This window comes from Gopherus evgoodei, chromosome 9 (assembly GCF_007399415.2).
Source record: "Gopherus evgoodei ecotype Sinaloan lineage chromosome 9, rGopEvg1_v1.p, whole genome shotgun sequence".
Lineage (NCBI taxonomy): Eukaryota > Metazoa > Chordata > Testudines > Testudinidae > Gopherus > Gopherus evgoodei.
The window spans coordinates 8,051,061-8,077,958 of NC_044330.1; the positions used below are offsets into that span (position 1 = coordinate 8,051,061).

The 26,898-nt window shown below is 45.8% G+C and overlaps 1 protein-coding gene across 3 annotated transcripts in view; it reads left to right on the top strand.

Annotated features, from left to right (window-relative positions):
* Positions 1 to 26,898, top strand: part of AP2M1 (adaptor related protein complex 2 subunit mu 1) — a 44,465-nt gene that overhangs the window by 4,590 nt on the left and 12,977 nt on the right. For all 3 annotated transcript variants that reach the window (XM_030576681.1, XM_030576683.1, XM_030576682.1), the window contains 3 exons: positions 16,185 to 16,297; positions 24,733 to 24,998; positions 26,629 to 26,711. In XM_030576681.1, the coding sequence (XP_030432541.1) occupies positions 16,224 to 16,297; positions 24,733 to 24,998; positions 26,629 to 26,711 (423 nt within the window). In that variant the 5' untranslated portion in view covers positions 16,185 to 16,223. The remainder of the gene's footprint in view (positions 1 to 16,184; positions 16,298 to 24,732; positions 24,999 to 26,628; positions 26,712 to 26,898) is intronic.

Sequence of the window (26,898 nt, forward strand, 5' to 3'; positions counted from 1 at the left end):
TTAGATCATGGCTGGTGAAAAGCAGTGCTGTGTAAGTATCATGCATACAGAAGAAATAGTTACTCTTCAGCTTTCATGTATTTCCATCCATGTGCAATTTGTGCTGGGGAAGGGTACTGGCCTGGGAGCCATGGAGACAGAGCACATCTTAGCTGGAGTAGGTACAGCCTGGGTAAGGGCAGTGCAAGCTTTCCCAATACCATGGGCTCCCACCAGAGTGCCTCATTCTTCATCCAGCCAAACTTCTTGATGGCTACTAGGAACTGGACTGAAGCCACCAACTTGTTTCGCAAAGGGGCTGTTGCACATGGAGATGGTTTTTGGTCACTACCAACTAGAGTGACTTGGTAGATGGATACAGTACCCACCAAGTCTTGACCTTTTCCTTTCTGGCAGCTGTTTGGTAAGGTAGCCAGATAAACTATGCTTCAAGTGCTGCTCTGATCACCTACAACAGTGGTTTTCAAACTTTTTAGGATGCATATCTTTTTCCAAATAATATAGTTTATCACATACCCCCATCTGAGATAAGGTCATAATATATCTATGATTAGATTGCCTAGTCTTACTAAATAAAATGTGGTGTCTGCCATTGCAGGATTTTTTCTCTTGTACTCCCGATAAGAGCCCATGTACCCCTCCGGGTACACACCTCAGGGCTTGTCTACATCAGAAAGTTGCAGCGCTGGTGAGGGAGTTACAGCGCTGCAACTTTGAAGGTGTACACATCTGCAGGGCATCACCAGCGCTGCAACTCCCTATTTGCAGCGCTGGCCGTACTCCCGTTTTGTCTCGGGTGTAGAGGATCCAGTGCTGGTGATCCAGCGCTGGTAATCCAATGTAGACACTTACCAGCGCTTTTCTTGACCTCCGTGGAAGGAGGAAGCCTCTGGTAATCAAGCTGGTCTCCTTCCCCGGCTTGCTCTCGCGTTCCCGGAACCCCGAGCAAGCAGGTCTCCTTCCCTGCGGTTTGCAGGGTGGTTCGGGGAACGTGAGAGCAAACCGCGGCGAAGCTGGTCTCCTTTCCCGGTTTGCTCTCTCGTTCCCGGAACCCCGAGCAAGCAGGTCTCCTTCCCTGCGGTTTGCAGGGTGGTTCGGGGAACGCGAGAGCAAACCGCGGCGAAGCTGGTCTCCTTTCCCGGTTTGCTCTCGCGTTCCCCGAACCACCCTGCAAACCGCAGGGAAGGAGACCTGCTTGCTCAGGGTTCCGGGAACGAGAGAGCAAACCGGGAAAGGAGACCAGCTTCGCCGCGGTTTGCTCTCGCGTTCCCCGAACCCCCCTTGAAGCCGCCCAACAGCGCTGCAGTGTGGCCACATCTAACACCACTTGCAGCGCTGGTTGCTGTAAGTGTGGCCACTCTGCAGCGCTGGCCCTATACAGCTGTACTAATACAGCTGTAACAACCAGCGCTGCAAAATTTTAGATGTAGACATGGCCTCAGTTTGAAAAGCGCTGCCTTACATCAGACAAGAGCCAGTTTGCTTTGACAAACTGCTGCTACCTGCTCTCATTCTCCTTTGGTGGAGGGACATCTTCATAGTAACGACTAGCATGTGCATGTGTGTACATGGCTGGCAGCCCATAATGTCTGTCTTAAAGATAGGTAGTAGCATGACTGGACATACAGACTTCAACTTTTCTCTGCTAATGCTGTACTAACAGAAGTACTTTGGGGTTTCTGATTATGCTGGGTGGTAATAGTTGTACTTTTATTATGGTGATGAGGACAGTATAGGAACTTGAATAGAATGTAAGCAGGACAGGAATTCTAGACTTGCTTTTAGACTACAGTTTCAAAGGTATAGTGAGGATGCGTCACAGAGAAGTTTGGCTATACTGTATGTCCATTTTTCATGGCAGGAGGCTGGGATCAGAATTTCTGTGGAAATGTTTTACACAGCTTCCCTGTTGTCCTCTCTGAGGAGGGGAGTTCTCTGAAGTCAGCCAGTGAGAATACAAGCTAGCCCATCATCCTTTTGATGGAGAGATGTATTGGCATGTGCTTACTTTAGGAAAGTCCATGGTAGTTTCCATAATAGTGGGATACAATAACAGCCTTAACACTTGCATTCCTCCTCTTTGTAGAAGAAAACAAACACATCTTCTGGCAAGTTTTGAACTTGTAGCTTCTGCAGATGTTTCCTCTTACTCAGGTGATGGTGGGAAACTGCTGAGATTAGGGTTTTGAACAGTGGTTCTCAGCCTGTTTACCATTTTGGGCCACATATATGCAGCTATCTGGTTTATGTGGGCTGCATCCACACAATACTACCTGTATGGCCCTGAGAATGTCTAATGGGTTGCAGCTGTGTGCTGATCAGGCTGCAAGCAGCCTGTGGGTTGAGAACCACTGGTTTAGAGCCTGGAATTGAGAGTGAGGCCATGTCTACATCTAAAATTTTGCAGCGCTGGTTGTTACAGCTGTATTAGTACAGCTGTATAGGGCCAGCGCTGCAGAGTGGCCACACTTACAGCAACCAGCGCTGCAAGTGGTGTTAGATGTGGCTACACTGCAGCGCTGTTGGGCGGCTTCAAGGGGGGTTCCGGGAACGCGAGAGCAAACCGGGAAAGGAGACCAGCTTCGCTGCGGTTTGCTCTCGCGTTCCCCGAACCACCCTGCAAACCGCAGGGAAGGAGACCTGCTTGCTCGGGGTTCGGGGAACGCGAGAGCAAACCGGGAAAGGAGACCAGCTTCGCCGCGGTTTGCTCTCGCGTTCCCGGAGCCACCCAGCAAACCGCAGGGAAGGAGACCTGCTTGCTCGGGGTTCCGGGAACGAGAGAGCAAACCGGGAAAGGAGACCCGCTTGATTACCAGAGGCTTCCTCCTTCCACGGAGGTCAAGAAAAGCGCTGGTAAGTGTCTACATTGGATTACCAGCGCTGGATCACCAGCGCTGGATCCTGTACACCTGAGACAAAACGGGAGTACGGCCAGCGCTGCAAACAGGGAGTTGCAGCGCTGGTGATGCCCTGCAGATGTGTACACCTTCAAAGTTGCAGCGCTGTAACTCCCTCACCAGCGCTGCAACTTTCTGATGTAGACAAGCCCTGAGTTGAAAGCTTGCTAGTTCCCTCCTAGAGAAATGGAGGGAATTAGTGTACTGAATAGTGGTGTCTTCATTTTCACTCTGCTATAAGAGGTGTGTACATAGGGGGAGGAGTGCCTTCAGGACTGGGGAAGTTGGGGGGGCGGGGGGAAGAGTAGGGTAGGAGTCTGCAAGTGGGCTGCAGGGGGGTTAAGAGTGCCTGTCAGCACCACATTCTCCTTTCCCATTTGAAGCTACTGCCCCCTCCCTGATCCCTTTGGCCTGGCCTGGCTGGGTGATGGTGTGGAAATGACTCTCAGACCTGTCTCAGGCTGCTGATTGTGGGCTGGAGGGGGATGTGCTTCACTGGGGGGGTGGGGAAATAGAACAAATGGTTCCTGCCCTCACCAAGGCTACAGGTCACCCCTATGTGTGAGCTGGGAATCTGGAGGTTTTAGCCCCCTCCTTCCTCCATGGGGTACTAATGTCTCCATAGGCATTCACATCCCCTCTCTGGGGCAAGTGAAGCAGTTAACACCTCTGAACTATTGTTGGTCTGTATTCTCCACTGGGTGTTCTGTTCAGACATCTCAATGAAATGAAGGGGGTCACTTCCAAAGCCAGCTTTAGGCCGATTCCCCTGAATCGGGCCCCGCGCCTAAGAGGGCCCTGCACCCAGCCAGAACGCAGCAAGCCCATGATCCTGCTAGCGCTGGCCAGAGAGCTGGGGGACAGTTCTAAGCAGCAATCCGAAGCGAGTACAATCCCCACGAATCGGGCCCTGCGCTTGCTAAAGCCGGCCCTGGTCACTTCACACCCCTCGGATCCACTTATGCTGTGGATGGTTGTGTGGAACCTCTTCCCAATACATTAGGCTCAGATTTGGGGAAGAACCAGGCAGTGCTGGGAAAGTAGAGACAGATGACAAGATTGTGAAGGAGTTAAAACACACCAGTACAGTCTTTGTCAGGGGTAATGGCTGAGAGGGAGCTAAGAGAAGTGGGAGAAGGCAGGGGAGCATAGGGTATACTGAGATCGCTTTTTAAAAACAAGGACATTAAATGCCCCAGAACTCTAATGCAGAGTTAAGGTTGCCCAGTGGGGCCTTGTGCCCTTCCAGAATGTGGAGAGTAGCTAACCTGAGAAGTCTAAAACAGTAATACAAAGCTAAGGCACACCCTACCCCTGCCCCACTTGAGCTGGCAATGAGCACTAGGAAAATTTCAGGAAGAGTGTTGCAACAGTTAATAAATCACCAATGGAAGGGGTGGATTTACCCCTCCTGCTGGCATCAAATCCTGATTGAATGTTTTTCTGGAAGTTGCTTTAGTCAGCCTCAAATTATTAGGCTTAATACAAATTAAATTATTTTGTCTGTTAAATGGGAAGTTAGATCTAGTCTAATGGATATAATAAGTAGATGTGAAGGACTAAGAACAGTCCATTGTGTTCCCCACCTTTGAATTCCAGCATTTCTCTGGATGCATTCAGCTGTATTCACTGTTGGGTGTAGTTGTACTAAATTGTTAATTGGAGTATCTCTGCCAAGTAACTTGCTGTTAACTATAAGGGATGGTAAGTCTCTCGCCATGTGTTGGGTCTGAGGGTTTGAGAAGGGTCTGGTTCCTGTTAATTGATCACTGCTATACAGAAACTGACATGTGACTGACTCTCAAAACTCAAAAACAAGGAGTCCGATGGCAACTTAAAGGCTAACACATTTATTTGGGCATAAGCTTTTGTGGGTTAAAACCCACTTCATCAGGTTTTAGCCTATGAAAGCTTGTGCCCAAATAAATTTGTTAGTCTCTAAGGTGCCACAAGGATTCCTCGTTGTCTTTACAGAACAGGCAGCTCTAGCTTCAGGCTTGTCACACACAACAGTGGTAACTGCATTCCCAATAACAGATTGGAACTGCATTTTCACAGCTTTTTCTTCAGGTTAAAGGTCTCTTTAATCTGTTTCTGATGGAGCATAAAGCCTAGCTGGCCTTTGCTTCAAGATTCTTCAGGATAAATAACTTGTATTGTAGGTTGTTTAATGGCTCATCTCTTTGAGCTTTATCTCGGCCTCTCTTGGGTGCTAAATCTGAGGAAGTATAGGGCCTGCATAGGCCAAGCTCCCTTGAAAAGCCTGAAAGTGTAAAGAGAAGATCAGAACATTAGTCACTCAAGGCTGATTGCTTCCCAGTAACGGGATTGCTCATTCTGACTGAGTCATTCTGCTTTGTGCATAGCAGCTTGCTTTAGCTCCATTTTAGATTTTTCATTATCGGGGCCTTCTGATTCCAACAGCTATGAATCACGAAATATAGCAGTGTTTCAGCCAACTGACCTGTGTCCCCTGCATTTCTTAACCACTACATGCTGTTTGTGCTTTACATCTACTTCTTTACTTATGGAAAAAGGCATGAAATCTTTTAAGTTCTTTTGTGAAGACACATCCCCTGGTTCTAAGCAGGATTGCCCAGTAGTTGAGGCACTGACCTTTGACACAGGAGATCTGGGTTCATTTCCCTGCTATGTCATAGACTTCCTGAGCTTGGGCAAGCCACAGTAGTCTCCTCCTTGGTGGTTCTTCTGTAAAATGGAAATAGTAATGCTTCCCTATCTTGCAGGGATGTTGAGGTTAAATATGCTAAAGATTGCATGGCACTGTGACCTAGTGGTAATGGGGCCATATAGGAATCATAGATAGGAAAGCTAAGATCTGTAACCCACCAAACAGCTTTGTGTAGTGTTGGATAACATGGTGGCAAAACTGCCTAAATACTGTCTATGCTACAGCCTTCACCATTGCTGCCACCAGTAGAGCTGCACTAGTGTTGGATTGTGGGTCCTAGTTTCTCTAGTGTAGTGAAGGCCGCTGACATTTTGACTAAGATGGCAAGCTTATAAGTATCTATCTAGGCTTCTTACTAATGGAATGGATTGTTTCACTGTACAAAGACCAGTGAGAACCTAAGGCCATCAATGTGAATATTTCAGACAAATGAAGGTGTTGGTCAGAAAACTACATGAATTGCTGTGTTTAAGGCCCTATCAAATTTATGGCCATGGGAAATGCATCACAGACTGTGGAATCTGGTCTTTTGTGTGCTTTTACCCTATACTATACAGATTTCACATGGGAGACTGGTGTTTCTCAAACTGGAGATCCTGACCCCAAAGGGGGTTGGGGAGGGGGTGTCACAGGGTTATTTGGGGGCAGGGTGTCACAGTTCTGCTCTGCCTTCAGAGCTGGGTGGCCGTAGGGCTGCGGCTGCCGACCGAGGTCCCACCTTTGAAGGCAGCAGCACAGAGGTAAGGGTGGCCAGGCCATCCTTCTGCGCTGCTGCTGCTGGCAGTAGCTCTGCCTTCAGAGCTGAGCTCCCAACCAGCAGCTGCCACTCTCTGGCCGCCCAGCTTTGAAGTCAGCACCACCTCCAGCAGCAGCACAAAAGTAAGGATAGCAGTACCACAACCCCCCTACAATAACCTTGAGACCCTCCCACAACTCCTTTTTGGGTCAGGACCCCTACAATTACAACACTGAAACTTCAGATTTAAATATTTGAAATCATGAAATTTATGATTTTTTAAAATGCAATCATCATGAAATTGACCAAAGTGAACGTGAATTTGATAGGGTCCTAGCTATGTTGTATCTGGTCCTGATGCTCATCAAAACAAGTGTGTTTCCTTTGGCAAGCTTAAAAATAGTTTAATAATCTTAAATCGCATTACATTTCTAAGAGGGAGATTATTTTTAAGGCTAGGATGTGCTTTCTGGGAATCTTCTTCAAGGGAGGATAGAGAGAGACTTCTGACATGAGCTGTGGAGAGAGCTGTTTGTTTTACATGATCTGCCTTTGTGCATATTACATAAGCATCTAGGAATATGTCTGTAGTCCACTGAATCAGTGGTTTTTAATATGATGGAGAAACTTTGCTTTGTCTGCTATACATTCAAAGTCTCTACTGTAAAACACAACACTGCCTTGTCTTCTCTTGATTACATATTAAGTAACAGTAAAAGTATATGGAGAGGATAACAAGCAGCACTGGTCAAATTAATAGCAATTGAATTAATCTTGCCAGCATGTTGCAAAAAGTTTATCCTAGTGTATCCAAACACCTCTGACTTCATGTTCTGGAGCTGTGCACCTGAGTCACAAGTATCATGAATAACCATGTACATAAACATCATAACTTGACCACGGTTATCTAACAGTGCTAATGCAGAGGTGTCCCAATGCTACTTGACAATGTTAAATTTTCTGAATGGTATAGTTTATAGGCTCAACAGCACCCTGCCTGCTGGGATGTAACCTTGCTAAAGATATCAGGCCTGTGGATACTGTGCCTTCTAAAGGCTTTATTTCAAAATGTGCTTCATGTAGCCTATCATTGCACTGTAGTTGTCCATTGAGACAGTAATGGGCAGAATAGATATTCTGTTAATAGCCAAGTTAGGGAGATCAGGAGCATCTTGGCTTTTCTGACCTAATGTGGCCCTGAGCCACTCATCCTGGTTTTAGATCATACCACCTTGCTGCTTGGCAGATGAAGCTTGTTTGTACACACCTTAAATATGTAACATACTAAGTATTATCACTGTGTCACGCTCAGAACCCTGCTAGCTTTTATAAAAGCATTGGGTTTATAAACAGTTACTTCCATACCAGATCAGACTAACCCACTAAGTCCAATAATCTTTGGGGTTACTTGCATCTCTTGAAGCATCAAGTGACAGAGTAGAAAAGTATATAAAAATAGCATGTCCACAGGGAAAATTTCTTAATAGCTAATGCCTTTAAGCATTATGTGTTACATTATGACTAGGAATAAAATGTAATAGTCATTTGCCCCATAAGAGTGCCTAATCCTTCTAAAAACCTGCCCAACTTTTCTCCTGTAGCGACCATGTAGCAGTTAATTCCCCAGGCTAAAACTGAGAGTAAATGTTTCCTCTTTCTAAATGTGTTGACTTTTTGAATTTAAATATTGCTTTGAGCATAGATAATACATGACTCAGTACCATTTGCTATCTTATACGTTCTTCCAGTTACGGATTGATTATCTTTAATCTCTCTCCATGGAAGTCTTGTCATCTCTAGACCCCTCTGTTTCTGATCTCCTTGAGATAAGCAGGGGACAGTAGTTCAGCTTCTTTTCTTGGTGTGTTCTAGGAACATCACATAAATCTAGTTCATTATCTTCTTCAATTTGTTGCCTCTTGCCATCCTTTACTTATTTGGGATGGGTGGGAAGAACCTCGTGTGGCCATTGGTCAACGGTCTAGAGCTGTGAAATATTTGCATATTGACATTCTTGTGACTACTTGGTAAGGTCCTGTTTGCTATCACCTTTGCAGTATTACTCTCTGGACTAAGCCACAAGAGCAGCTGTTAGAATAGATATCTGACTTGAAGGAGCTAGTTGAATGAAGAGGGCAAACAATTACATTGCAGAAACTGGATCTGTGTTAAAGCAACTGTCCGTTATAGATAAAAACGGTCTTCAGTCTGTTTACCTCTTAGTGGCTATGAAGCCAGTAAGCATACATGAGGATTCCCTGGCAAAAAGCTGATCTTGGCTGTTTTGTAGAGGGGAAAAGCCTTTGAGCACTTTTCTCAAAGAACAAATAGTTTGGAAACTTGAAGTATCACCAGCAAGTGCAGAGTAGAGTCTAGTGTTGCCAAAGTTACTTAACTCTCTTGCTGAACTTCCATTCTGTGCACTATTGTACCTTGCAGGCTTTGATAAGGTTGAAGAAGGCCATAGCTTGCAGCTAGACATCTTTAACTTATTGTGTCCTTAGTGTAGGTAGTAGAATTCTGCAGTACATGGGTTTGACTTTGTAGGTACTTACAATACAGAAGTGCAGTTCTACACCACTCTAAGGCCATGTCTACATCTAAAATTTTGCAGCGCTGGTTGTTACAGCTGTATTAGTACAGCTGTATAGGGCCAGCGCTGCAGAGTGGCCACACTTACAGCAACCAGCGCTGCAAGTGGTGTTAGATGTGGCCACACTGCAGCGCTGTTGGGCGGCTTCAAGGGGGGTTCCGGGAACGCGAGAGCAAACCGGGGAAGGAGACCAGCTTCGCCGCGGTTTGCTCTCGCGTTCCCGGAGCCACCCAGCAAACCGCAGGGAAGGAGACCTGCTTGCTCGGGGTTCCGGGACCGAGAGAGCAAACCGGGGAAGGAGACCAGCTTCGCCGCGGTTTGCTCTCGCGTTCCCGAAGCCACTCAGCAAACCGCAGGGAAGGAGACCTGCTTGCTCGGGGTTCCGGGAACGAGAGAGCAAACCGGGAAAGGAGACCCGCTTCGCCGCGGTTTGCTCTCGCGTTCCCGGAGCCACCCAGCAAACCGCAGGGAAGGAGACCTGCTTGCTCGGGGTTCCGGGAACGAGAGAGCAAACTGGGGAAGGAGATCAGCTTCGCCGCGGTTTGCTCTCGCGTTCCCGGAGCCACCCAGCAAACCGCAGGGAAGGAGACCTGCTTGCTCGGGGTTCCGGGACCGAGAGAGCAAACCGGGGAAGGAGACCCGCTTCGCCGCGGTTTGCTCTCGCGTTCCCGGAGCCACCCAGCAAACCGCAGGGAAGGAGACCTGCTTGCTCGGGGTTCCGGGACTGAGAGAGCAAACCGGGGAAGGAGACCAGCTTCGCCGCGGTTTGCTCTCGCGTTCCCGGAGCCACCCAGCAAACCGCAGAGAAGGAGACCTGCTTGCTCGGGGTTCCGGGAACGAGAGAGCAAACCGGGAAAGGAGATCAGCTTGATTACCAGAGGCTTCCTCCTTCCACGGAGGTCAGGAAAAGCGCTGGTAAGTGTTTACATTGGATTACCAGCGCTGGATCACCAGCGCTGGATCCTCTACACCCAAGACAAAACGGGAGTACGGCCAGCGCTGCAAACAGGGAGTTGCAGCGCTGGTGATGCCCTGCAGATGTGTACACCTTCAAAGTTGCAGCGCTGTAACTCCCTCACCAGCGCTGCAACTTTCTGATGTAGACAAGCCCTTAGTTTTCCTGATGGCATCAGATCTGTCTGGAATCTTAGATTGCATTGTTTCTGGTGTGTGGTGAGGGAGAAGTATGTAGTTCCATGTGAGGTGCTGTAGAGCAGCTCTTTCTGTTAGAGGTAAATGTAGTGGGTACAAGTTGATAGATGACATTGGTAATCAGCAGCTGGGTTTCCAATGGTAGTCTTAAGCCTAGCCAATGCTAGAAAGTGTTTACTAATAGATGCAGCATAGAGCAGCAAAAGTTTTTACCAGTATAAAATCTCTATACCTGTTTCCAAGCAAAATAAGCTATGCCAGCCAACACACTCCAGTAGAACTGCCTCAACACACGAGTTTTTGGCAGTATAAAAAGCTGCATTCCTCTCCAATATAAATTTTGCTGGTATAGTATCTGTATAGACCTAGTGTTAATTCAGTCTTGGATAGTGGTAACCAAGATGCTATGACTTGAAGCGGTTGTGGAATAAGAGGGAAGGTCTTCTCATAGGTCAGTAACTGGTTAAAAGACTAGAAACGAAGGGTAGGAATAAATGGTCAGTTTTCACAACGGAGAGAAGTAAATAGCTTGGGGATCTGTACTGGGACCAGTGCTGTTCAGCATATTTATAAATGATCTGGAAAAAGAGAAACTGTGAAGTGACAAAATTTGCAGATGATACCAAATCTCTCAAGATAGTTAAGTCCAAAGCAGAGTGTGAAGAGTTACAAAGGGATCTCACAAAACTGGGTGACTGGGCAACAAAATGGCAAATGAAACTCCATGTCATAAATGCAAAGTAATGCACATTGAGGGGGCGGGGGGAAATAATCCCCTTACAAAATGAAGATGAAGATCTTGGACTCATTGCAGATTCTCTGAAAACATCCACTCAATCTACAGCAGCTGTCAAAGCTAACAGTGTTAGGAACCATTAGGAAGGGGATAGATAAGAAAACAGTAAATATCATAATGCCACATTATAAATCTGTGGTACACCCACATCTCAAATACTATGTGCAGTCCTGGTTGCCCCATCTCAAAAAAATATTAGAATTGGAGAAGGTAGAGAGAAGGGCAACAGAAATGATTAGGGATATGGACAGCTTCCATATGATAGAGTGAAAAGACTGGGACTGCTCAACTTGGAAAAGAGATGACTAAAGGGAGGGACATGATAAAGGTCTCTAAAATGATGAATGGTGTGGAGAAAGTGAATAAGGAAGGATTATTTATCCTTTCACGTAACACAGGAGCCAATAACATTGATAGAGAGGCTTAGTACAAATAAAAGGAAGTACTTCACACAATGCAAAGTCAGCCCTTGGAACTCATTGCCTGGGGATGTTGTGAAAGCCAAAACTGTAACAGGGTTCAGAAAAGAACTAAAGTTCATGAATGATAGGTCCATCAATGGCTATTAGTCAAAATGGTCAGGATGAATCCCATGCTCTGGGTGTCCCTGAGACTCTTATTGCCAGATGGTGGGACTGGATGACTGGGGATGGATCACTCTATAACTACCCTGCTCTGTTCTTTCCCGTTGAAGCATCTGGCATTGGCCACTGTTGGAAGACAGGATACTGGACTAGATTGGCCATACTGGGTTAGATCAGTGGTCTGTCGTATGCTCTTAGTTTCTTATGAAGCTTTAGAGATGTTTCTGCACTTTAGGACACTTCGTTAGGTTTGTGAATTGGGATGAGGCTTACTAATGTGATGAAAGAGCCATAGATATGGGTCATTGGATTCTTATACCTATTCAGTGTACGCAGTCAGCAGGTACTATTATAGCACTCTGTGCATGTTAGGTTTTCTATAAACGTAGCAAGACAGACCATTCCTTGTAAAAACAGCACAGCATAATGCAGTACCTATAGTGCTGTGTGGGAGTGGGCTTTTCTGCAGTAAACCATTAACAAGTCAGTTCCGAGTGACATTTCCCTTATCTTTGGACTCTGCCTGAAATGAGAGAGATCTGAGTCAAGAGGAACAAACTCCAATAAAATGATAAATGCTTTGAGACTCAGTTAAATACCATTAAACACTTTATTCCTCTCTAGAAATACTAGATGTTATACTGGGCCCAGCGCTTGCCTGTAGCTACAGGCAAGCATGTGCCCTGCATTCTGCTGAAGTGGAGGGATATGAGTATCTCTACTGGAAGGGTGTCTAAGGGCTTTGTCTACACTGGCACTTCACAGTGCTGCAACTTTCTCGCTCAGGAGTGTGAAAAAACACCCCCCTGAGCAATGCAAGTTTCAGTGCTGTAAAGTGCCAGTATAGATGGTGCACCAGCACTGGGTGCTGCACTCCTAGTGCTGGGAGCTGCTCCTCTTGTGGAGGTGGGCTTTTTATACGGTGCTGGGGGAGCTCTTTAACATGGGTAATGAAGACGTACCCCTAGTGTAAATGTTGTTGAGCTAAATTCCTGTGCTGACTTCAACTTAAAAAAAAAAAAAAATCAGTAGTACATTGATTTGACATGTAACTGCATCCCAAAACAGTCACAGTTGGCATACAGCCTCTGGCAGTTCAGGAGGCTGGGACTCTTGGCATCTTTGGGCTTGTCTACATCAGAAAGTTGCAGCGCTGGTGAGGGAGTTACAGCGCTGCAACTTTGAAGGTGTACACATCTGCAGGGCACCACCAGCGCTGCAACTCCCTGTTTGCAGCGCTGGCCGTACTCCCGTTTTGTCTCGGGTGTAGAGGATCCAGCGCTGGTGATCCAGCGCTGGTAATCCAATGTAGACAGTTACCAGCGCTTTTCTTGACCTCCGTGGAAGGAGGAAGCCTCTGGTAATCAAGCTGGTTTCCTTTCCCGGTTTGCTCTCTCGGTCCCGGAGCCACCCAGCAAACCGCAGGGAAGGAGACCTGCTTGCTCGGGGTTCCGGGACCGAGAGAGCAAACCGGGAAAGGAGACCAGCTTCGCCGCGGTTTGCTCTCGCGTTCCCGGAGCCACCCAGCAAACCGCAGGGAAGGAGACCTGCTTGCTCAGGGTTCCGGGACCGAGAGAGCAAACCGGGAACGCCGCGGTTTGCTTTCTCGGTCCCGGAGCCACCCAGCAAACCGCAGGGAAGGAGACCTGCTTGCTCGGGGTTCCGGGACCGAGAGAGCAAACCGGGAAAGGAAACCAGCTTCGCCGCGGTTTGCTCTCTCGGTCCCGGAACCCCGAGCAAGCAGGTCTCCTTCCCTGCGGTTTGCTGGGTGGCTCCGGGAACGCGAGAGCAAACCGCGGCGTTCCCGGTTTGCTCTCTCGGTCCCGGAACCCCGAGCAAGCAGGTCTCCTTCCCTGCGGTTTGCTGGGTGGCTCCGGGACCGAGAGAGCAAACCGCGGGGAAGCTGGTTTCCTTTCCCGGTTTGCTCTCTCGTCCCGGAACCCCCCTTGAAGCCGCCCAACAGCGCTGCAGTGTGGCCACATCTAACACCACTTGCAGCGCTGGTTGCTGTAAGTGTGGCCACTCTGCAGCGCTGGCCCTATACAGCTGTACTAATACAGCTGTAACAACCAGCGCTGCAAAATTTTAGATGTAGACATGGCCTGAAACTGTATAGGAGCTGATTTTTGTTTGTGGCGTATAGGAGGTTGTTGATCTTCCTTCAAGAATTAAAGCCAATCAACATAGGTTTATAGAAAACAGAGCTTGCCGAAATAACTTCGTTTTTTGATGAAATTGCAGGTTTGGTTGATAAAACTAAGTGTGATACTTAGAATTCTATAAGGTATGTTGACTTTGTACCACACAACATTTTGATTTATTAAAAGAAACCCCTAGAATAATAACATTAACATGACAGATAAAATGTCTTAAAAGATGGATGATAGATCTCAAAATAACTGTGAACAGGGAATCATCGAGTGGGTGTAGGTTTTTTTTCTAGTGGGGTCCTTTAGGGATCAGTTTTTGGTCTTGTGCTATTTAATATTTACCAATGACCTGGAAGAAAACACAAGTCACTGATAAAGGTCCTGGGTGACACCAACTAAAGCGGCAAATAAGAGGACCAGTCACTACTGCACAGTGATCTGGATCACTTGGCAAACTATGTGCAAGCAAACAATGTATTTTAGTAGGCTAAATGTAAATGTTTAGGAATGAAGAATATAGGCCATACTTACAGGATGGGGAACTCTGTCCTGGGAAACAATGACAGTGGGGGAAAAAAACTTTGTTGTGGTGGATAAACAGCTAACCATAATAAATAAATAATTGGAGAGATACCAATTTCCTAGAACTGGAAGGGACCTTGAAAGGTCAAGTCCAGACCCTTGCCTTCACTAGCAGGACCAATTTTTGCCCCAGATCCCTAAGTGGCCCCCTCAAGGATTGAACTCATAACCCTGGGTTTAGCAGGCCAATGCTCAAACCACTGAGGTATCACTCTCCCATAAGCTACAGTGCAGCATTGTAGCCAAAAAGGTTAAGGCCATTCTCTGTTGCATAGACAGGAATGTCGGGTAGGAATAGAGTTTTACCTCAGTATTTGGTATTGATGCAACTGCTGCTGGAATATTGTGTCCAATATTCAATTCTGGTATCAACAATTCGAGAAGGATGTTGATAAATTGGAGAGGTCTGAGAAAAGCCATGAGAATAATTCCGGGATTAAAAAACAGGATTTATAGTGATAGAGCTCCTTGAATCTATTTATTTTAACAAAGAAGGTTAAGGGGTGACTTGATCAGCCAAGTACTTACATGGGGAACAAATATTTAATAGGTTCTTCAGTCCAGCAGGAAAAGATGCAACACAATCCGGTGGCTGGAAATCAATGCTAGGCAAATCTAGACTCTAAGGTGTAAATTTTTAAGAGTAATTAATCACTGGAACAACTTACAAGAATCGTGATGGATTCTCCATCAATGCAATTTTTAAAACAAGAGTGGATTTTTTTTTTTTTTAAAGATGCTTCAAGAATTTTCGGGAAATTTTATGGCTTGTTACACAGGAAGTCAAACCAGATGATCACAGTGGTCTCTTCTGACCTCAGAATCTATGAATTAGTATTTGGAGGGGCGGGGGGTATATTTCTAACTCTCCCTGTTAAGAAGGTGCAGAAATCACTCTAAATTTGAGTGAAAAGGTGTGTGTGTGTGGGGGGGGGGGATTGGCACTCCTCTTCATTCCAGCAACCCTGGTCAGCCATTTACTACTCTGTCTTATAACTGGCTTGCTCTGGCTAAATTGATCAGCAGTAAATTAGCTAGTGTCAGTCAAGGTTTCATCAAACTTCAGAATAAACATTATTTCATTACACTTTGGGTAAACAGTTAAGGCATGGCTATACTTGCAGATGTAGAGTGCTTTGAGTTAAACCAGCCTTCACAGAGTGCGGTAGGGAAAGCACTGCAGTCTGTCCACACTGACAGCTACAAGTGCACTGGCGTGGCCACATTAGCAGCTCCTGCAGTGGCCAGAGAGAGCAGTGCATTGTGGTAGCTATCCCAGCATGCAAGTGGCTGCAGCATGCTTCACAAATGAGGGGGATTGGGTGGAGTGTGACAGGGAGTGTGGTGTGTGTATGTGGGGGGAGTGAGTTTTGGGCAGGGGCTGAGAGCATGTCAGCATGCTGTCTCAAACTTTTTAGGTCTCAGGATGTAAGAATCCTGGACCAATGCCCTTTTGACCTTTTGTAGAACAGCGGTTCAAGATAGCTTATTGCCTGGTACTGCCAGCAAGGCCATACGCACAGGTCCAGAGTGACTGAGCCACAAAGCTTGTGTTTCATAGAATATCAGGGTTGGAAGGGGTTGCAGGAGGTCATCTAGTCCAACCCCCTGCTCAAAGCAGGACGGATTCCCAACTAAATCAGTGTGACAGGTCAGTGTTGGCTTTCCTGAATAATTGGGGCTTTGCTCATAACCTGGTAAACTGACTGAGAAGCCACATCAGAGCTTGTGTAAAGTTTCCACCTGGCTCTAATTGGCAGAATCTTTATGGTGGTAGAGTAGCATCCCATGTATTCAAGCCTGTAACTTCATGTAGGGATTTAGTACCTTAATACCAACTTGTCATAACTCTCACCTTTTACAGTGACTGACTCTACATATATGAGTCATTTGTGCTCATCTCCCAGCTGATAGAATTTAGTGCTGTGAAAAGTCTCTAATGCTGTCAAGTTACACCACTTATTGTCGTACAAAAAGCCTAATGTTCCCTCTGTCTTCTCAGGTCTTATGCAATATGGAAAGAGAAGACTAAGGTTCCATCATGATCGGAGGCTTGTTCATTTATAATCACAAAGGAGAGGTTCTAATCTCTCGAGTCTATCGTGATGACATTGGGTAAGTAACTTGGCTCCAGCTTAAAGCCTCTGCACCCTAGTCCCACTCACTGTGAAGATATTCCAGAGCTGCTTCCTCTGCATTAGCTGTGCATGCATATGAGAGTCATTCTTAACTACATTAACTTAACAAGCAGGATCTTTTGACATATTCTAGATCTGTTTCTGAATATTGGTATCCTTCAGGTGATGATAAAGGATACCCTGCTAGTAAGGCTGGGCTTCTCTTGCTAAGAATCTCTGTAAGGAGATGCTTCCTAACTTACTACTTACAGCAAAGCTGGTAAGTTTGCAGTTAAAGCAGGAGTGGTAAAATGGCATTGAGTGTATACCACATACCAGGCCTAGGGCACACATGCTGCTCTTCCCAGCAAGCATGGGGAGAAATAGAAGGTACGTTTCTATACTTGGATATCGTCGCATTGCCCGCAAAGCCGTTGGGCAAAGTTTGCCCATGTCCCAGGAGCCTGAAGGTTACATCTAACTTGTATAAAAGAGGTAGTCTGCAGCCGTGGTTCTCAACCAGGGATACACATACCCTTGGGAGTATGCAGAGGTATTCCAGGGGTACATCAATTCCTCTAGATATTTGCCTAGTTTTACAACGGGTTACATAAAAAGTACTAGCAAAGTCAGTACAGGCTAAAATTTCATACAGACAAAATGAGAAAGTAAGCAATTTTTCAGTAACTGTGCTGTGACACTTGTTTTTTTTTGTATTTTTGTTTGATTTTATAAGCTAATAGTTTGAGGTGAGATCTAGGGTACACGAGATAAAACCTGAAAGGGGTACGTAAGTCAGGTAAGGTTGAGAACCACTGGTCTACAGGGCTCTGCATGCAATTCATTTTTACTACTTGGATCAAGCCTGTGATATCCACTGGCTATCATAAAGACAACGCCAGTTGAATTTAGGCAGCCCTTAGAATAGATTTGAAACTTGCTTAACCTGGCACAGCTGTCAGCTGGTGCTTCCCTGATTGGTGATCCAAAGATCTAGCAGTGCTCAACAGAAATGTGTCTGCTCGTGCCTCCTGATATGGAAACCAGACAGAAGCATGCCAGTAAAGTTAGCAATCAACTCTGAAGTGCGGCTTTTTCCTAAAAAATGATTGTGCAAGGCACCTTTTTATATAGTGAAACTCTTGCCTCTAGTGGATTCTAGCTAATGTCCAGCATCAACAGATTGGAATCACATAATCAAATCAGTTATGACTGTTCAAATCTTCTGAAGGCAGTAGGACTGCACTGGTGTTTTTGAAGGTCTAACTGGGCCTGTAGAATCTCTACTACTGGTGGTGCAGAAGAACCCAGAACTTTCAGATGAGAGAAGGGAGCATGATTGTGCAATAAGCAGAGTCCACCTTGGTGTGGAAACAAAGATGCGTGGAACCCCATTGCTATTCTTAATCTCTTTTCAGAGCAGATCTTTGCTTCCCAGGGACCTTTATTTAGGCTGCTGCAGACTGAAGAATGCCTCGTTTTGGAGCTGGGTTGTGTAGTGGATTTGTTTGCCTCATAATAAAGTTTAGCTTTTATCCCTGGACTGGAATAGAGTGGTGGTGATTGATCCTGTTCAAGGAAAGGTGGAAGGGGAAGTAGCTATTTAACACAGCAATACAATGAAGCTTATTTAACTGATAAGTTTAAAATGCATCCTTGCTCTGTCCGACTTTTTAGGGTATGTCTACACTGGCAAAGTTACATTGCTACTCAGAGCGCTGAAGGGAAACTGCTGTTTGTTCACACTGTCAGCTGCCTGCGCGATAGCATGTTCACACTTGCAGCACTATTCGGAGTGGTGCACTCTGGGCAGCTATCCTGCAGAGCATCACTTGACAGTGTTGAAAATTCCACGCAATAGAGTCATATGTCCCCTTCTGACTCTCTTTCCTGACTGGCTGAAACTACAACAAGCAGATTAAGTGACCCATGAGCCAGCTTTCTCTGCAGAACGTGCATCCTGTGCAGAAGCTCTGTGAAGCTGGTGTTGGCCAGGGATAGGCAGGAGGTGTGCTCTTCGAGCGTCAGTCTTCTGTCCTCCTTAGACTGTCTTAGGTAGTGAGCAGTTCTCTTACTAATGTTAAGACTTCTGAGGTCTGTGAAGAATTTAAAATTAAACTGGGTTTGTGCTCACTCTGCTTATGATGTATGACAGCCTGTAAGTTTTCTTGATTATTTTTTTAAACTTCAAAATATCAATATATAAAACTTGATATCTCCTGCATTTTCTAGAGGATGACTTACTTGAGACACACTTATTTTATGCTGAATAACAAATGTCTAATAAATATGCAGCCTTGTAGAGCTAAAAGTTGATTCTAATGTCTCTAAAAATGTTACCACTTAAGGAGGGTGACCAGACAGCAAGTGTGAAAAATCGGGGTGTGGGTGGGGAGGTAATATGAGCCTATATAGGACCCAAAAATCGGGAATGTCCCTATAAAATTGGGACATCTGGTCACCCTAGCTTTATCTGAATAGCATCCATTGAAACATGGGTTTGCAGAAGGCTGTAGCTGGGTGAAATATAACTTCCAGTTTCCTTTGTTTTGCACCCCTAGCATGTCAGTCTTTCAGAGCCTAATATGCAGTGAGGCATGTGATTTTTTTATTTTGCATGAAAAGTCACCCTTGTGACTGGAAAAAGCTGCTGGCAGAACAGGTGGCAGTACTGGAGCCTTGGTCTTTGCTCCCAGTCCTGTATCTCTCTCAGCAGTTCGCAACCTCTTTGGACTCAGGACCCATTTGTAAACCTTGATGGCCTGTCATGACCTAGTAAATAGCTTTAGTGCAAAAAAATAAAATAAAAAGGCTAAGTATTTGTTACCCATGATATAAGTGCTAAATAAGTACACTGTGTGTATTATAGCAGTAGCTCCTGTCCCCACTCTGGGCATTGCGATTTCTGGGGTTAGCACTGCGTAACTTTGCCTGATACCCGTGTGCTGGTTGAACCAAACTTGTGAGTGTCGCTGTGATCTGGTATTTGGGGTTGCAGCGCCACTTACTCATATTTGGCTCTTAACTCTCATGATGGAGCAGTGGCTGGACCAAACCCAAGCAGCACCCTATGCACCAGGTTGCAACTCCTAGAACAAGGAGTGGAGCCCAGCCAGCCCTATGGGACCAGAGCTGCCACTGCAGAGTAAGCATGGTGTGGGCTCACTCTTCAGCTTTCTGCATGACCCTTTGACGCATTTATCATGACACCTGCTTTGAGAAACATGACCTATGCCTTCCTAAGCAAGTTGACTAGCCAGTCTGGGCCCATTTAACCTTATTTTACTGAAGGAGAACTCCTACATCTACATGACTGTGGAGATCACAATACTGTATCTGGATTTTGCTTTTAGTAACTTTCCTTCTCTTACAAATAAGGGGATTGAGGCCCAGGTTAAATGTCTTGTCTGGAAGGAACTATAAGTGTCTCTCTAAAATTACAACTATTGCTTGGTACTAAGGAGAATATAAAGTGAGTTGGCCTAGCCTGGCCCTGTACGGATGCTGAGGCTGCTAATGTGGCTGAGTGAAGTGGGTACTTCTTCCTTCAGCACCTCTTTCCAAGGGCACAGAATAAACTTTGGTGAAAGTGGCTTCCTGAGTGAAGGGTTTCTCACAATTTGCAGCTCTGCAAAACTGCTTCAGTTTCATTTATCTTGAAACCTCTAAAACTGGTAAAGATCAATTAATCTTTCAGTGGGAACCTCACCTAGCTCTTAAAGTGCCCAAAGAATTATTGGGAATTTCTTCTGTCAGTGTCTGGAACCTGGCATGGAGTTGGCTAATGGCTCTCATATGCTATTTTTGTAAATCGTTGTAACTTGGTGTAGGGAGTGTCCTATGCATTCTAAAAACTTGTGATGGAAGTGAGCCATTAAATTAAATTGGTGTTATTTCTGATGTACTGTGTAGTGAGTAAGGAGAGCTTAATGTTGATGTCCAAACAAGGAAATAGCAAAGCCGTGTCTGCTTTAAGCTGTTGCTGGCCTATCTGTAATGGTGTTTAAAGGGCAGAAGAGAATGGAAGACTGTCCAGCTCCTAAGAATTCCAAAGGAAATAAATACTGTTGTCCATTGTCCTAAGTGGAGTCTGGGTATGAAATACTCCACAATCTTGTTAAAGCATTGCTGGATCAATTTGGTGTCCTAAATGGCTGTACTGTGACTCGTCTGGAGCCTGTGGCTCTTGTTTCCAAACCATCTTAGTCAAACAGTGATGTAAATGCAAAAGTCAACATGAGTGTCATGCAGTCTTGTGCATAGAGGGGAGGTATGCATGCCATAGACTATCACTGCTGATGCCCTTGTTGGTAGAAAGCTCGTTCCCTGCATGTTCGTCTTTCACTGCCAGAGCTGAGACCCACTGACAGGATGTCTGTCTTTGGAGGGAAAGGATTGAGACTGGATGGGGATTGGGAAGACTTGCGCTGCTCCTTATGCCTTACTTGAACTCTGAGAAATTAGGGCTTCTGGCTCCTTGGCTCTTGTTTGGCCCTTCGCTTCTGCCAAACTCTGTGGAAACTTGAAACCTACATGCTGGGAGAGAAACTCAGGGCTGGTCTACACTACGGGGGGAAATCAATCTTAGATACGCAACTTCAGCTATGTGAATAACGTAGCTTAAGTCAAATATCTAAGATCAGATTACTCACCCGTCCTCACTGTGCAGGATCGATGTCCGCAGCTCCCCCTATTGATTCCGCAACTCTGTTGGGGTTGGTGGAGTTCCGGAATCGATATAAGCGCGCTCGGGGATTGATATATCGCGTCTAGATGAGACGCAATATATCGATTCCTGGGCAATCGATTTTAACCCGCTGATACGGCGGGTAGTCTAGACGTAGCCTCAAAGCCATGGATCTACAGTATCTCAAACCCTTTCCCCTTGTGCATATGTAGAATCTTAAACTCCATATGGTAACTTGGTGTCCAGTGAGCAGAGTAGCAGTTAATTAACCATTGTTTTGAATTTCCTGGTGCTTCTGTATAGCAAGCAAACTTGTTTGCTTGCAACTTCTCTCTAAAAGAATGGCTGAAATAAATGCATGTAGTGCATCTGCCAATGCAATGTAAGTAGATGCATGCATAAATAGTCGTTACCTTTCTTAAACTCCGTATCAAAACAAAAGCACAGTGCATTTAATTCAGGATATCGTGGAAGGGTTCACTGTAACCTTCAAGCACTGTTCTTATTTGTATGGTTAACTCCGGAAGTAAGCCTAGCTCTGTTTAAACATGCTATCTCCATATAGATACCTGATAAGAATGTGCTATTAAATGGCAAACTGCACGTATCTTCTATTTCTTGAGCATCTGGTTCAAACTAGATTCGGTTAATATTGCTTTTGTGCTTTGTGGTTATCACACTTGTTCTTAGTTGTGCCAAGCTGATGACAGTGCAGCATCTGAATCTTCTGGAAGTGCCATCTCTCCTTCATGCTCTGATTTGTGCCTGACTTTCTATAATTCCCTGTGGTTGGACCAAGCTTAAGATCCTTCAGCCAAAACAATAGCCTTTTAGGAGAGAATGGTGTCTCAATCAGATCAGTAATATCGCTCCTGATATCTGCTGGTAGGGGAAATCTAAACTCTAAGCAGGCTTTTCCATTAGATGCAGCCTGACACTTTGAGGCTTCTTCATTCTTGGTGTCTGCCATTTTATTTGTAATAAACTGCACGTAAGAGTGTGAATTGGGTAATACTGGTAGTGACTTGGGTATGGCTCCGACTAAACACCCAATTAGAGCTGCAACTAAACAGCACAGAAATCTGTTGGCACAGACAACTGCTGAGTGACCACTGCATGTTAAGTTTCTGTCTGCAATGGCTTCACTGCTGTCACAGCTTGTGACTTTCCATGAAGTACCTCCTTCGCCACTTGTGCCTGGAAATGGGGTGGGGGTGCTGTTGGTCTCTCCTTGTCTTTTTGGATTCATTGTGCCTTGTGTGTGTTTCTAACCCTTTCTCTTGTTGCTGTCACTCCTCCTTTCTTTGCTGGCGCCATTTCTGTCCATCCCATCTCATTGGCTGCTGTAGCAATAGGTAAGAGACGCGTGGCAGGCCATGACTGGCCCTACAAAGTGGGGAATTGATGTGCTAAAAGGTTTCATTCATTGGAGGCTTCCTCTCTGTCTTGGACCAGTCCATGACTCTTGGGGCTAGAATTAGTGGGGGAGGATTTAGCTCAATCCTGGAGCATTATCGTCATTGCAGGGTTTATTGGGTAACATTAAGTGTATGTCTATACTACCTGCCGATTCGGCGGGTAGTGTTCGATGTATCAGGGATTGATTTATTGCGTCTCATCTGGATGTGATAAATTGATCCGCAAATCGATGCCCGTACTCCACCTCAGCAGGAGGAGTAAACGGAGTCAACGGGGGAGCTGTGGCAATCGACTCGCTGCCGTGAGGACGGCCAGGTAAGTCGAACTAAGATACTTCGACTTCAGCTATGTGAATAGCGTAGCTGAAGTTGCGTATCTTAGTTCAAACCCCCCTGCTAGTGTAGTCCAGGCCTTAGGTATTACTGAGGAGCTTAAGAATTACTTCGCACCCTGAAGAGTTTATCAACCTGTCTGCATCTTGAAGATAGAAACTAAACTAGTATTCCTGGAGGTTCTTAAGTAGTAATGCTTGACAACATACAGTGTAAGTGACAAGGGTTAAAGGGGCTAGAACTTACTCATCCTCAAAAATGGACTATTTACTATCCAACTCGCTAATATTAACTATACCTAGTATCTTGATTACCAAATTGCAAAGGCATCAGAATTGCAGCAGGCAGTTCAATACCTAACAGCCTACTAGAAATAGCATTTATCTTCTATATCAGTGATGCTCAAACTTTAGCAACCTGAGGACCCACCTTTTTTTTTTCATGGACCCCGAACCCCCCTGCCCCTCCTCCTTCCCAGCGTCTCCTGCATGCCGCTGAACAGCTGTTCTGCAGTATGCAGGAGATACTTGGGGGGAGGAGGAGAAGGAGTTGATCAGCAAGGCCAGTTGCTCTGTACATGACTCACAGATCCCTGGAGTAGCCTCCCGGACCACTGGCAGTCCGCAGACCAGCTTGAGAAACCCTGTTCTATATCATAGGGTCAGTCCCAGAGCAGAGATATTGAAGGACTATTGTATGGCTCCTAGTTCATTCCTTGATGTACAGACTAGTTCTCAGGCTTGCATCAAGAAAAGAGTGTAAAAAGCCTTCTGACTTACTCCCTGGGTTTCTAGTCTTAACAGACTTTCAACTTCATTATGGGAGTACAGGCAGGTAACTATGCAGTGGTCAGGATTCCAAAACCTTCCTGCTACATAATGCAGAAGGTTGAAGAGCTAGCCCCTGGAGTTTAGTTCTAGGTTTAAAATCCACATCTCTCAAAAGTAAAGGCATATGTACAGTAAGGACTTGGTCTAGAGCACATAAATTGTCAACTGTGTAGTGGGTTTTAAGGCAGAGGACCAGAAGGGTAGTGCATCATGTTGGGATTAAGGAAAATGTCAGAGCCACATAGGGGAAGCTTGCACTGCACCTGCCTGCACTATGCAAATACACTAGTGCATTTCTGTTAGCATGTTGCACCACTGGAATTCTAAAAACCATCAGTCAAACCACTCTGCTGTTCTATAGTTGAATATAGCATAATAAGAACTAGCAGTGTAACCTGGAAACAAGTAAAATATGCTCTAAATTCTACACTTTACCTCCTGGTTTGAGCTTCCTCATTAATGCTTGCTGTGTTCAGAGATGAAGCATATCTGGGAATAATCCCATTCCGGACACCACCTGCCTCCATATATCAGGCAAGTGAATCTAGTAGGATTTGATGGATTTTCACAGTGGCATGTGATATGACAGCAGTTCCTTTCATGCAGAAGGGGTTGCAGTCAACCTAAAGCTCAAGCAGGTTGTGGGGGGTAGCAGGTGTAGAAGCGAGGCTGCTGTGAAGCTTTAAGGGGTGGAGAATAGGAAGTACCAGGCTGTTGTATATTTGGTCAGAATCGGGTTTCTCTCTAACTAGGCCACAACCTGCTATGCCTTGTGGGCTCTGACAGAGCTAGTCTGTGAGGGAGCACTAGCAAGGTGAATGGAGAGGAAGCCTCTTGTTAGGCCAGTTGAGAACCTTCCATCTGGAGGCAGATGGGAATTGACATTGAGCCTTAATCCAGAGCTTCTTAGTGGTCCAGTAGGTTCTTTCCTTGTCCCTTTCACATAGTATATTGCAGGATTTAACATCTCTTAACTCCGTTCCTGAACTGTGTTAGGACCCATTAGCTATAATGTCCTAAACACCCTTCCTGTTAAGGGCCAGGCGCACATAGCTGTAGCTTAACAAATGTAGACATTAGGCAACTGGTCAAACTATGTAGCCAAATCTGCAGGGTGCATCTGGAGTTTAATTCTGTTTTTCCGCCTCTTGTGACAATCCTCTAGGCGAAATGCAGTGGACGCCTTCCGTGTCAATGTCATCCACGCACGGCAGCAGGTGCGTTCGCCTGTCACCAACATTGCCCGCACCAGTTTCTTCCATGTCAAGCGTTCCAACATCTGGCTGGCTGCAGTCACCAAGCAGAATGTCAATGCTGCCATGGTCTTTGAATTCCTCTACAAGATGTGCGACGTGATGACTGCCTACTTCGGGAAGATCAGCGAGGAGAACATCAAGAACAACTTTGTGCTGATCTATGAGCTGCTGGATGGTGAGGAGTTTCCCTTATGACCACTGTGTGAGACACCTAGTTAGTTCCCAGGGTCCAGTTGGACATAGCTTACCCCATCCCAGTGTTGGCTTTCAGTATCTTCCTGTAGTTTGTATGAGGCAGGCCATACAGCTTCTAGCTCTGCTTTAATATTCCACTGCATTCTGCCTTCCAGTGCTCTCAAGTGTAGGACGATGGTGCTTCCCCCATTCTCAAACACTTACGCTTGGTAGCTGCTCCTCACTTAAGTAGTGAGATTACCTGTGCTATTATGGTGATGAGGATGGCATAACATGTAGAGAAAGTGAAGCAAATCACTGCTTCAGCAATCATCCATTGACTCTAATCAAGAGCTGGTGGCCATGCCATGTGGGCTATTTGCCCTGTTCCTTACTTGATGTTAGAGCAAGTCCTGGGAGCTAACACCTCAGCCTTCTCCTCTCACTGAGGAGGGAGTGCAATACTACGCTGTTGGAAGCAGCTCTGAACTGCACTCTTCTGTCTGGCTATTGCAGGTACCTCTTTGGATGCTCATTGAAACTTTTTTTTGATGCTCAGTGTTTTTTTTTAATTTGCTTGGGTCCATGGAGGCTAAAGACCTGCACTTGGGCTGATTCTGGGTCCTCCTCTTGCCTAACACCAATACAAAGAAAATTATTTCTAATGCTTTGACTCTCCTGATAGCCAGTGTCAGCTGTTTTCTAAAACTGAGCTCCATCTTCCTCCAGACTTGAAATCAAAAGAATGAAACAAGTATGGGTGTACTAGCATTCAATAGCCTGCCCAAAGGTCCCAGTTAGTGCTTGATAAATTTTCTGCAGGTCCCTCTTGATGGGGGTGGAGGAGAAGTTAGAGAGCTGGAATTTATTGCTATTTCTCTTACATGGCAGGCTCTACCTTTGGTGCGCAAAGCCTGACCTCTTCTAGCAGAGTGGTAACAGTTCCTGCATGTGCAGTGTCATGTTTATGTTCACATTACAGGTTTGCCATCCCCGCTGGATTTTGTGTAGGTGGCCTCTCCAGGGGAGAGTGGGCCAAGTGCACTTCTTTCTCTGTAGCTAACGGCTGTTTCTCTCCCCTGCTGGCTCGCCCTGCGGTGTCACTACTCTGCTGTTATTTTTTTAGGTTTTGATTTTTATTACATCTTCATGCGAAAATCAAAACCTAAAGAAAATGCTGCAAAGATAGATTATTCTGCTGTTGGATAGAACCTCTTCACTGTCCCCTGGATGTCTGTGGATAGATCCTCTTCAGTGTCCCCTGAATGTCTGTCTTGTCTTGCTGGTATTTAGACTCTGAAGTACGGCCCCATGAGAGTTAGTGAGCTCCCCACTTTCAGATGAACAAACTCTCAATTGCCCCCAAACTGGCTTGAAAATATGATTTCCCCCGTACAGTCATGGCAGTTAGTCCAGCAGGGCTGTTTCTGGTGCAAGTCTTGAGCCAGTCATGTCTGCCCTGCTTCAGAGGCTCCAGGTTCTGTGGAGGGCAGGCGGGCGTCCATGTGCCAGTCCTTTCTCCTTCTAGGAATGTTCAGTGCTGGGGGCTGCTTGCATTGGAAGTGACTTACACCCTGCAGCTCTTCTGTCTTGTGGGTTCATTGAGCTGATTATTCTTTACCCTTCTATAGAAATCCTGGACTTTGGCTATCCTCAAAACTCTGAGACAGGGGCTCTGAAAACCTTCATCACTCAGCAAGGCATCAAGAGCCAGGTAATGAGGGGGATTCGGGATAAAGTAGCACTGTCCTGTCCTTGGTCTATCTTGGTATAAAAATCTGTTCAAGGAAGTGTAGGGGTCTCAATCTCTTAGAGGGAGGGAATTTATCTAAACTACACAAACTTTGACCATGGGATCTGAGCTGGTCATGGCCTTGAGCAGGGTATAGGATGCTAGATAG